This window comes from Epargyreus clarus, unplaced genomic scaffold (genome assembly GCF_041222505.1).
Source record: "Epargyreus clarus isolate Ecla_fem2 unplaced genomic scaffold, WU_Ecla_fem_2.2 ptg000002l, whole genome shotgun sequence".
Classification (NCBI taxonomy): domain Eukaryota; kingdom Metazoa; phylum Arthropoda; class Insecta; order Lepidoptera; family Hesperiidae; genus Epargyreus; species Epargyreus clarus.
In genome coordinates this window covers 3,645,959-3,658,766 of record NW_027332210.1, presented here as the reverse complement: position 1 = coordinate 3,658,766, position 12,808 = coordinate 3,645,959, and the positions used below count along the sequence as shown (strand labels likewise).

The following is a 12,808-nucleotide window of genomic DNA, read 5'->3' as shown; positions in this document are numbered from 1 at the left end:
CAATATTGTAACTGCTTATACAGGATGAATTTTTCGAACGGGCCTTCAGGGCCAAATCCGAAACTATGAGGATTAGCTATAAATGCTGAAAGGAGTTACGAGGCCGATTTTGATAAAAACTAAAACTACATCTTTAGTTTTTTAAAATATCTTTTTCCCTAGCCGGGAATCGAACGAGTTCATTTTGAAAAAAAAAATACACCCTCTGTATTATTCCACTATCTGATAGTGTTGGTAGTCTTATAAGGATGAAATTCACCCTGTATATGCGAAAGTAAGTTTTCTTGTACGTCTGTTTGTTTGCTTGTTTGTTACGCTTTCACGCCTAACTACCAAACAGATTGTCGTGATATGTACACACGTTGTCAAGGGTCCAAAAAGGGATATAAGGTGCCTTTTATCTGGGAAACATACTGTTCCCAAGGGATAGATGAAAACAAATATTATCATTGACCTCAGACCGAAAGCGAAGCGGCTGGTAAAAGCTAGTTAATAATAACTTAACTGGTAAGTAACTAATGTTTTGACTTGAATCGTGATATGTGACCTAAAGGGCAGAAAAACATGAGATTTCAAACATGCAAAATACTATAAAAAAAAACAAATCGACTGCATAAAATTCTAGCCTATGTCACTCTCAAAATTTAGACAAATCCAACGACATGTCCTTACCTTAAAATCCGTAAAACCATTTGGTCTGCAGGGCGTGCTAAAATATGAGACACACGTACATACATACATACATACATACATACATACATACATACATACATACATAAATATAGAGTAGACATACATAAATACGCTGCAAAAACATTAATCTTCAATACATTAAAACTAAACTTGTTTTCATGTTTTTATACAGATTAAAAATGAAGACAAAACCATAGTAAAAATAATATGGGTGTTATGTTTTTATCTGTGCAATTAGTTTAAGTGCTTCCTCTGAACAAGTCTGTTAATTTGTACTTAATTATATACATTAATTCATTATGTTATGGAAAAAATATATAATATGATTTATAGGGACAAAGTGTAAAAATGGAACCCTTTTTATTACTAAGCCTTCGCTGTCTGTCCGTCTGTCACAGGGCTCTATTTCTGGGTTCTATAGCAGCCATAGAAAATTTGAACTACCAATTAGGGTTCTATAGATAAAGCGAAAAACACTGTAAAGGACACCAATTTATTCTGAAACATTTTTAATTTTTAGTATTAATTGTTATAGCGGCCACCGTTATACATACTCTGTAAAAAAATTCAAGTGTCTACCCATTACGGGTTCCAGAGATAGAGACCCGAGACAGACGGACAGGCAGTGGAAGCTTAATAATAGGGTTTTGTTTTTACCGTTTGGGTAAGGAACGCAAAACGTTTTCATAGGATGTCTTCCAATATGGCTAGCGTGGTGAACTATGAATTAATCATAATTCTGAAAGAATATCTATGATTATGATAAGACAATCCATTCCAGATTGGTGGCGTGGCTATGCCACAAGGCAGTGCGGAGGGTGGCGGGCGGGGGGTGCGGCACCCGCGCGGAGTGCGTGGAGCGGCTGCGGCGGGCCAAGGCGGCCGGGCTGCCGCTGGTGTTCGTCCCACTGCATCGATCTCACTTCGACTACATCCTGGTGACGTTCACGCTGTACCTGACGGGGCTGAGGCCGCCGCTCGTCGCCGCCGGGGACAACATGCGGATACCGTTCTTCGGGTGAGTGTCTGCTGTCTATATGACAGTCGGGCTGCAGCTAGTGTCAGTCCCGCTGCACCGCTCGCACTTCGACTACATCCTGGTGACGTTCACGCTGTACCTGACGGGGCTGAGGCCGCCGCTCGTCGCCGCCGGGGACAACATGCGGATACCGTTCTTCGGGTGAGTGTCTGCTGTCTATATGACAGTCGGGCTGCAGCTAGTGTCAGTCCCGCTGCACCGCTCGCACTTCGACTACATCCTGGTGACGTTCACGCTGTACCTGACGGGGCTGAGGCCGCCGCTCGTCGCCGCCGGGGACAACATGCGGATACCGTTCTTCGGGTGAGTGTCTGCCGTCTATATGACAGTCGGGCTGCAGCTAGTGTCAGTCCCGCTGCATCGATCCCACTTCGACTATATCCTGGTGACGTTCACGCTGTACCTGACGGGGCTGAGGCCGCCGCTCGTCGCCGCCGGGGACAACATGCGGATACCGTTCTTCGGGTGAGTGTCTGCTGTCTATATGACAGTCGGGCTGCAGCTAGTGTCAGTCCCGCTGCATCGATCCCACTTCGACTACATCCTGGTGACGTTCACGCTGTACCTGACGGGGCTGAGGCCGCCGCTCGTCGCCGCCGGGGACAACATGCGGATACCGTTCTTCGGGTGAGTGTCTCCGTGACAGTCAGACTGCAGCTTGTGTTTGTTCCGCTCTGTACTTAACAGAATTCCAGTCGCCGCTTGTTGCAGGCTCCAATTTGACAGTTGGACTGCAAATAGTGTTTGTCACGCTGTATCTGACAGAAATTTGGCCGCCACTAGTAGCGAACGCTTTTCGTTGTGACAGTGGGACTGCAATTCGACATTCTGGTCACGTATCTCACTGTTGCTCGTTTGTTTTCTCTCTCAGATAAATGTAGTTGTTTACTATGTACGTCATATGTTAAACTAATGTGCCCCTTTTATATATGTTTTTCAGATGGTTCCTTCGCGGTTGCGGTGCGTTCTACATCAGACGGCGTGTGGACGGCTCGGAATACCACGGCGATCCTATATATAAGAGTGCCTTGAGGTTAGTATTAAAAAAATAAACACCGCTTCAAATAAAATTTAATTAGTCGAGTGAGTAAACTTTAATGTACCAAAATACGTTGCCAATGAAAGATCTAAATTTAACCATTTCTACTATGCACACTTTGTTAAGTCTTTCATAGCCGTTTTTTTATTTTAGTTTTATACATTGTCAACGGCACCGGCGCATCTGTTAAAGTTTTCTATTTTACCAATTATTACTTACAACCAACTTTCTTCTTTCATATAATTTAGCTTCCTATAAACTCTTTCATGCACACTAAAATATATAATTGTTCGTTTATTACAGGGCATACATATTGAATAGTTTAGCAGCTAATAATAATCTAGAATTCTTCATCGAGGGCGGACGCACGAGGACGGGGAAACCGCAACCGCCGAAAGGTATTATATTTTATTATTATTTATATTTGGTTCCCTTTGTGGTTCGACTCCGGCGGCACCACCGCCACACCTATTTCTACCTAATAACAGCAGTGTTAGGCGCTGCTGTGTTCCGGTTTGAAGGGTGTGGTAAGGGAGACAGACTTTTCCGAGGCGTTCCAGCTTAGACCTCAGGGGTAGCGGCGCATCTGTGACCAACCTCAGGTAGGAATATCTAATCCTATCTGGGGTTCATTACAGATGTCCATGGGCGGCCGTAGCCACTTACCATCAGGTGGACTGCATGCTCGTCTGATACCCTTATATTATAAAAAAAAAAAAACATAATTAATTAACACATAAGCATATACCTAAATAAACATACATGCGTTGCTGTGTTCTGGTTTGAAGGGTGTGGAGACATACTTTACCGAGGCGTTCCAGCTTAGTCCTCAGGGGTAGCGGCGCATCTGTGGCCGATCTCAGGTAAGAATATCTAATCCTATCTGGGGTTGATTACAGATGTCCATGGGAGGCAGTAGCCATTTACCATCAGGTGAACTGCATGCTCGTCTGCTACTCATATATTATAAAAAAAATAGTAAATACTCAATTATCTACTTTTTATTTACAATACTTTAGTGAATTTATTATAATGCATCTTATATTGTATTCTTTATTAACATGCTGTCTGGAACGAGGTAACATAAATACTGGTAGGTAAGGAGTATTTATCTTTCTATAAAATAATTACCCTATTAAATATTTTAAACTATAATATGTACATATTGCGATTATGATACATAATATTGATTTAAATCATGATATTTTATTAAAGATCAGCGGTAGTAATAGTAACGCATTTGTAGGCGATCTCGGACAAGAATCGTAGTTTTATCTAGGGTTGATTACAGACATCAGTGGGCGGCAGTAGCCACTTACCATCAGATGGCTTGCAAAATGCTCATCTGATACGCCTATATTTAAATTAATATCTGTGTACCAAAATTAATACAGGAGTTTTTGCGCCAAAGACAAAACAACAAATATAGTCAATATATATAAAATTTAAGATATTTTAGTTAATTTTATTAGAAAAATATTATTCTTATTCTCATAATTATTATTGCGGTTCATTTAAATTGAATGTATTCAATTTATCTAAGCTCTTATACATTGTATATTATTGTATATTCTTATTTTATTTTATTTGATTTATCAGAGCGCTAATACTGCCAATATATGTATGTACTTGTGGGTACACATTCTGTTAACTTAAACTTTTGTCATATGATTTATATAAATGTATGCTGCATTGGTAAACCTTTATATTTATATGTTTATTTTTATATTTTTATTTATTCTGTATGAGGACATCCATTTGTTTTATAAAATCATTTAATTTGTGTGTCAATTAGTATAATTAGTTCTGCGAAACCTTTCTCTTTGACATTAAATAAAAAATAAATTTAATAATAAGTTAATTAATTTACAGCGGGTATCCTCTCGGTTATAATGGACGCCTACCTGGACGGCACCATCGACGACGCCCTCCTGGTGCCCGTGACCCTGAACTACGACAAGCTGGTGGACGGCAGCTTCGTGAGGGAGCAGCTCGGCATGCCCAAGCAGATGGAGACCTTCTGGTCCGCGCTAAGGGGCATCTGGCGGACGCTCAACACCAACCACGGGGCTATCAGAGTGGACTTCAACCAGCCTATATCGCTCAAGGTTGGTGTTTTGTCGCTATGGTCTTAGGGTCTGTCATGTGGACCCTAGGCTGGAGCGAGGATTATCGTATGGTGGTGATGGCAGGAGGATTGAAATTTGATCCAGGATTTCGGGGAGGAAACATTTGGACTCGGGGTCTGGATTTCGGAGAGGGGGTTGTCATTCTAAGCTAATGTTTCGGTAACTTTCCGGTAGGTGGGTCGAATACCCAAAACCCCCAACTCTACCTACGGCTTTGATCACCATAGTCGATTGTATAAGATTTTATTTTAACCCCCGAAACCCTAAGGTGATATTCTACTATGGCTGAACCTAGGATAATCTGTGGGTTTTAGGATTTTCTGCGTTCTGTTCTAGAGTTTAGGAGAGAGGTGTTTTACCTAAGATTTCGGGAAAGGAGTTTTAACTCTGGGAGAAAATATCTGGGTTAAACCCCAAAAACCCTCCCCTTGTATCCGATTCCTCTAATCTGATCAGATTTTTGATTACTGATATTCCTCGAGGTGTTTCATCCTCCACTCACTAAAACTACTTATTCACAGTTCTTTATTGTTCCTAATACGTCATTATCATATTGTATTACACTATTCTCATACTCATCGCTATCGTATCGTTCCAGGAGTTGGTGACATCTTTCCAAAAGTACAAATACCTGAAGACACCAATAGAGCGTGGTCTCGCGTCTCCGAACAACAACCTCGCGGCCAGCCTCGACCGGCAGATGCTGTGCAGCAACAGCCATAGTAGCATGTACGGGGATGACGTCAGCGACGACCATAAGGTCATGGTCGAGGCGATTGGACGACATCTTGTCTATGGTATGACGACTATTATGCTAATACAATACACTATACACAATACATACTATTGCATAGATAAATATGGAATTAAAAATAAATCTGATATGCTGAAGATGGTAGAACTCTTCGTGGTTCGATCGGAGTAATAACAGCAGTGTTGCTGTGTTTAGCTTTTGAAAGTGTAGTAGGGGAGACGTACTTACATGAGGCGTTTTAAATTAGTTCTCTGGTACGATTGTATCTGGGATTGATTACAGATATCCATGGGATTAGCTTTACTATTAGATTGATTGTTCGTTTGTTACTTCAATATAATAAAAATATAAGCGTAAATTTTATAATTTTTTTCGCCGGATAAATTTCATAGTTTCTTTATTCCCCTTAGCATATCGATTATCGACTATGAATTTTATAGATCAGCTGACCCTTTTCTCGTCGCATCCACCTTTTACTTTTGAAAGTAGTAGGAACGAACGTATTGCGACTGTTCACAGACGCAGCGCAAGCGACCGCGCTGATGATCACCAACGTGGTCGCGTACGTGCTGCTGACGGAGCAGCGCGGCGGCTGCGGCGCGCGCCGCCTGCTCGCCGCCGTCGACGCGCGCGGCGCCGCGCTGCGGGCCCAGGGCAGGGACCTCGGGTACGCCGCCGCGCCCGCCGCGCCGCTGCAACACGCGGTTAGTCATGCTGATGATGGAAGGTCGAGGGAACTCCTCGATGCTGTACGGCTGGGGGGTGATGGGTGGTACGTTGAGGTCACGATGATGAGCAGTTGCCATGGTGGTTAGGGTGTCTAGGTCACGATGAAGGTTTAAGTTTCTATAAAGAACTTAACATACAAAAAGCCGCGCTGTGGACAGAGGCCAGGGACCTCGGGTACGCCGCCTCGCCCGCCGCGCCGCTGAACCACGCGGTTAGTAGAGCTGATGATGGAGGGTCGAGGGAACTCCTCGATGCCTTATGGCTGGAGGGTGCTGGGTGGTTCATTGAGGTCTCGATGATGAGCAGTTGCTACACGCGGTTAATGCATGATGATGAAAGGTCGAAGGAACTCCTTGATGCCGCACGGCTGGGGTGTGATGGGTGCGCATGAGGTCACGATGATGAGCAGTTGCTATGGTAGTTAGGGTATCTAGGTCACGACAAAGTTTTAAGTTATCGTGGTAGTTAGGATGTCTAGGTTACAATGAAGGTTGAATGTCTGATATGGAACTTCACTTAAAAAATTACTAAAATACTAAACTGGAAACGTAGAACTGTTATTTACAAATATGAATTTTGAACATGTTTTTTTTACTGAAGCATTTCATACCAACAAATCTGATGAGGATTGTTTAAAATTTAACACATACTTCTACCACTACTCAGAAAATCTTAAAACAATTTAAAATCTAAAGTGCACTTTTTATCACCAGCTGGACATGCTAGGCCGTGGCCTCGTTCGGCGCGAGGGTACCGGCGACAAGGCCACGATCAAGCCGCACCTGTCTGTGGCCGCTTCGTTGGAGCTCTCGTACTACGCCAATGCGGTCGTTGCGCACTACGCCGCGCCTGCGATAGTCGGTAAGTCGCAATGGTCCCGCTGTTATAAGTCTCATCGCAGGGGATTTAGGCTGTCCCTGTAGTCCCGGGACTAGAATAGGGCTACGGTATCCCCTGCCTGTCGTAAGAGGCGACTAAAAGGGGACTTCCGGGGTTGCGGGCAGCAAAAGTGGGAGCTCGAACCGCCCGGCCAGCGACCCGGGAAGGGCGGCGGTATGTGTGGTCGCATACCGTCGTGCACACCAGACGGTGCGGCGAGCGTCAAGCTCACCTGGGCGGAGCCCGATGGGGCAACGCACTAAGAGGACTCCGGTTGCGTTCCTTTAGAGATCCCGGGGTCCTCTACGCAGCGCCGAGGACGGCCACCGGGGGGGTTTTAGTGCGATAAGAATCCCACATATCCCCGTGCCGCTCCCACAGCATAGGGTACCTTTTGAAGGTTTCCCCCCTCGTAAACAAAAAAAAAATGGCTATAGACCACCATGCTCGTTAAAAGTGCAAATTGATAGACTTGGTAGACTTCATAGACTTTTGAGCTTTTTTTTTAAAGAACTTATAGATGTGTAGGTTTCCTCACAATGTTCACCTTCACTGTTATGACGATTGTAATTAATCGTAAACTAATTACTTTCCCACTGCTGAGCATAGATGTGACTCAAATACTACCTCAAAACAAGAAGGATTTGGCCATAATCCTCATCCCATAGTCCTCACAAAACTTATTATTTATAATTTCTTGTAAGCAGGTTTTCTCGCGATATTTTCCTTCGCTGTTTTAAGAAGGTGATAATTAATTTCTAATACACACCTAACTTTGAGAAATCAGAGATGCGTACCTTAGGTTTGGACCTCGAACCCCACAATATTGTTCAGACCATTCGATTCACACCCTACCACCTTTTGTGTGAGTCATCCTAATCACACGATCCATGGTTCCAGCGACTGCACTGGAGAGCATCGTACAGCACCAGCGCAAGGGCCAGGCGGTGGAGCAGAGCGAGCAGCCGGTGGTGGAGCACGAGGAGCTGATGCAGGGCTCGCTGCAGCTGTGCTCGGTGCTCAGCCAGGAGTTCATCCTGTGCGCGCCCTGCACCCGCCTGGAGGACCTGCTGGAGGACACGCTGGCCGCCCTCGTCACCTCGGATGTGCTGGTGCCCGTCCAGGTGGGTGACGTCACGGGACGTATGAAGTGTGAGCTGTAGAGCGGGCCGAAATTGGGGTATGACGTCACGGGGTACAGCTGTAGAGCGGGCTGAAAATGGGGATGGACGCAATCATCTCAAATTCAAATATATCTGTCTATGCTAGTATGCATGTGTGCGCTGAGACATTCACGCGTACATACATTCACACATGCGCGTAAAACATGCGCAAATGTACGTAAATAAACACGGAAGCGCTAAATACACACAGGCATGCGCGTAAACTCTCGAAATATTTGCAACACACTTGCCGACGCAGACATAAACAAGCATTCACACATACACTCACACACAAACAAACAAACAAACACAAACGGGTGCACACTTACTAATTAATAACCAGTAAAGTTATCAATATGCTAAAAAAGTATAACTACTTACATAAGTACACACACTTTTTTTAGTTGATGTCTGAAAGTATATATATATATATTTTAATCTTAGTAATGTCTGTGAAGTGACCAACATAGAACTGTGTACAGGTAACCCGCTCATCCACCGAAACGTTATACACTGTGCTATTCGATAAACAGACATTACTGAAATTAAAAAAAATACATAATAAAGTACAAAAAAAAACATAATTAAGTACAGTACAGGGTTCTTGCGACTTGTAAATGTGAATGAGTTAAAACTTAAATCATTTTTTATCACTCAACATTAACCCAGTCACCATTATGTTTGCAGAAGCACAGTACGCTAGAGGAGCACCGTTGGTCGCGTCGTGTGGCAGAATCGCTAGAGGACGATGAGGAGCCGCATCGCCCGCGGGTGCGGTACCGCGTCAACGATACTGCACATGCGCTCGCTGAGAGGTACGACCTGAATCACTAAAGAGTGGAATGAAGAACAATGTATTAAGTGTAGTTGCCAAAAAAAAATAATCACCCGACTCGTTAATGGGTGTAATGAAAAATCATAGATTAGCAAAGATTACTCACTGCTAACAAGAAAATTGCCACGTCTCCATGCTAAAATGTCCTTAAAGTATTTGAAATATTTATTTATTAATTATGTAAATTACGCAGTATTAGTTATTTATTCGTAAATTTTCTCTAATATTTTTTTACTGTGGACAAGCGGCTATAGTGAATGTATGTACTCTACTTCGGCGCCGTATTATCGGTATCGGCTCGATGACGGTGGCGGTAGACAAGTGGCGTATTACGCCTTTCATCGTCCACATTTCATCGTCATTCCATTACTTCTTAAAGAAGTAATGGAATGACGATGAAGACTCAATAAATGTTATTTATTTCCAGGCGGCGTTTGGTGTCGACGGTGCGACCGTTGCTCGAAGCGTATTCGGCGGCGTGTCGCGCGGTGCGCAGTGGCCCGCAGGCCGATGTGGTCTCCGCAGCTCTACACACACTCACTGATGACTTCGCGCAAAAACGCATGACATACGGTACGCAACATGTTCATTAGTAGCTCTTCACCTTAGTCAGGAGTATAGTTTGCGGTACGGTGCGACAGCGAGCGCGGTGTGATGACGTCACGAAAATACATGTACAGTGGACTATCAGTTTGGCGCAGACTATATCACTCCGCTACACTTCACGTAGAACAGTTGCGTAGCGTGCGTTATAATTAGAGACATGCGTCTGGTCGCGTGGTATACTCTATAATCAGAGACATACGGCAAGACGGCAAGTCTGGTCGCATAGTGTACTGTATAATCAGAGACATACGGTTGATGTTGCCGGTGCGCCCGTTGCTAGAAGCGTACTCGGCGGCATGTCGCGCGGTCTCCACAGCTCTACACACACTCACTGATGATTTCGCGCAAAAACGCATGACATACGGTACACATCGCTATATATAATGCCATTTCTTGTCATAGGAGTAGCAGACGAGCATGTAGTCCACCTGATGGTAAGTGGCGTTCATGGACATCTGTAATCAACCCCAGATAGTATTAGATATTATAACCTGCACAGTCAGTCGCTGCTGTCGCTGCATAGTGCAGTCTCGTTCACATCTGAGAACCATTGCGTCGTTGCACACTCGTCCTTCCGACTGACGCCTGTGAGCGCCCTAGGATTTTCCTAGCTAGGATCCCGAGACCACCAAAGGGACTTCCTTCAACCTTACCCGAATCTTGTTTAAAGACCACCCAAACTTACTCCACCACATCACCAGGGACAGTGAACCCCTTAGGAATTGCACGGGTAAAGAGAGATCCTCGGGACCCAAATACCCCACTCATGCTGATCTGAAGCTTATTGTGGAGTACTGTACCGTGATTCACTTCAGCAATATCCAGTTTAACACTAAATAACATCAAATTGTTCATATTTTCAGGTGAAGCGGTATCAACGGATGCTATAAAGAACTGCCTGAAGCTGTTGCGGCAGTGGGGCGCACTGCACATGTACACTGAGGGCAGGCAACGCAGGCTCCGCCTGTGTCCGCCCTACGATTGCCCGGAGCGATTGCAAGCCCTGTGCGACACTGTGTACAGATTCAATATGGACACACCCCTGTTACATTAGTGAAATCCAACTCAAGTGCTGTGATGTGTTGTGCGGTTCATGTGTGGTGAATCAGAATGGCCGGTGACTATCCATATTTTACATCGAAACTTGCTGACCCGGCAAACGTTGTGTTGCGACATAAATAAAAAAATGTTAAGGGTCAACAACCCTTATCACTTAGGGGTATGAAAAATAGATAGTAGCCAATTCTCAGACCTACTGAATGTGCATATAAAATTTGGTGAAAATCGGTTAAGCCGTTTCGGAGGAGTATGGTAACTAACATTGTGACACGAGAATTTTATATATAAGATAATGCAATGCATATGAAGGTAGCTATTTAGTAGCAAGTTTAGTAGTTTGCGCAGTTTCTTCTCATTGGATAGGTGACAGGCCACACTGATGTTAGAATGGCCGGTCACCGGTCGGTATAGTTTATTTTTTTAATCGAAGGTAGCAATTATTTAACGATTAATAGCAACTAGGTAGCAAGTTTTAGTAAGTATTTCAATGTAAAATATGGGTGCTGACTGGCCATTCTGACGGTCAAGATGTGTGATGGTGTTTACTCGGTGTGTTAGGCTGTGCGTGCACGTGAAAACATGTGATGTAGCGTAAGTCTTTGTTGAGTTAAATTTATATATCGGTACATACTGCGTAGTTGTACAGAGCTGTTGACAATGTTGATGATTGATGGTACACGAAAGTTATTTTTAGTAATCGTTTGTTAAGAAAACTGTTGCTATAATACAAAAGGTTAATATTATTTGAATTTGTTGTTAAAAACAATATTATGGTACTCCAATTAGAGTATTCTAAAGCATAAAGTCATAGATAAATTAATTGATAGACTTCTAATTAATAAAAAAAAGGTTAACCGATTTCGTGCGGATGTGGCACAACTGCAGTGCCATCCGCACAGAATCGGTTAAACATATGTAGGACAATTTGAATTGTGGGCTATCTTTTAAAAATTGGAAACATTTTCATTGTTTGTAGACAACCATTTTACTAAGCATAGTAGCTAAATTAACTTAGCATTGTCATCCGATCTGTACGTGAACATAGCCTGACTAGGGCTGGCCCTAAAGGTCGTGTTCGATAAATTATTACAAACAAGTGGACGGACAAAGTTGACAGTTTTAACTCTCAACGGTTATATTTGGGTGTCATAGATGTATGTTATGTAACAATAGACATAAACCAACTGCGACATGTAAATATTGTTTAAATAAAAATTTGTAAGTTATTATTATTTTCTTTTGGTGCTCTTAAATTTTAACCCAAAAAATGCATATTATACTTTGTATTGGAGTAGCAAATGATCATTCTGTGTATTGGATGGTAGTTTTTGACCACAAATTATCAATCCCAGATAGGACGGGATTCCTGTCTGAATTCGGTCACAGATTTGTATCTATGCCTGAAAAATAACGCCTGTTACATTAATCGATGAATTCCATGTTTGCCAACCAATGGTAAAACATTAATTTAGAGCTTCTGTGTTCAAAGCCCCATAATAGGATTTCTTTTAGTGTGGGTGCCATGAACACAGACAAATACACAAACACTAGGAAATAAGATACCATTTTTTTTATTGTACAAAAAAATATTTTTTTATTGATGTTGAACTTCAAAAACAGTACAAAAGTTTCTTATCTTGATCATCATCATCAATCTATTTATTAATTGTTCAAGGTTTTAGTAGAGTGGAGATTTTAGGCTGTATTCTAGTATGAAGTTAGTGGCAAATTGACTGTTAAGGAGAGCAATAAGACCAGTTAGCAAATAACAAATAATATATTTTTGTGAAGAAAATAACAAAAATAGAAATGACTTAAAACTATAATAAAGTGAATTTTAAATCTTAATAAGAAACAATTTTGATAAAGTACCATATGTTGTA

The 12,808-nt window shown here is 42.7% G+C and overlaps 1 protein-coding gene across 1 annotated transcript in view; it reads left to right on the top strand.

The window, feature by feature from the left end:
- mino (glycerol-3-phosphate acyltransferase mino) overlaps positions 1-12,154 on the top strand; it is a 61,118-nt gene extending 48,964 nt beyond the window's left edge. Inside the window, exons 7-17 of the mRNA XM_073078190.1 lie at positions 1,475-1,711; positions 2,673-2,765; positions 3,075-3,169; positions 4,644-4,879; positions 5,499-5,697; positions 6,174-6,358; positions 7,097-7,244; positions 8,163-8,386; positions 9,113-9,240; positions 9,688-9,833; positions 10,730-12,154. Coding sequence (XP_072934291.1) covers positions 1,475-1,711; positions 2,673-2,765; positions 3,075-3,169; positions 4,644-4,879; positions 5,499-5,697; positions 6,174-6,358; positions 7,097-7,244; positions 8,163-8,386; positions 9,113-9,240; positions 9,688-9,833; positions 10,730-10,920 — 1,882 coding nt within the window. The 3' untranslated portion in view covers positions 10,921-12,154. The remainder of the gene's footprint in view (positions 1-1,474; positions 1,712-2,672; positions 2,766-3,074; positions 3,170-4,643; positions 4,880-5,498; positions 5,698-6,173; positions 6,359-7,096; positions 7,245-8,162; positions 8,387-9,112; positions 9,241-9,687; positions 9,834-10,729) is intronic.
- Positions 12,155-12,808: the final 654 nt, after the last annotated feature.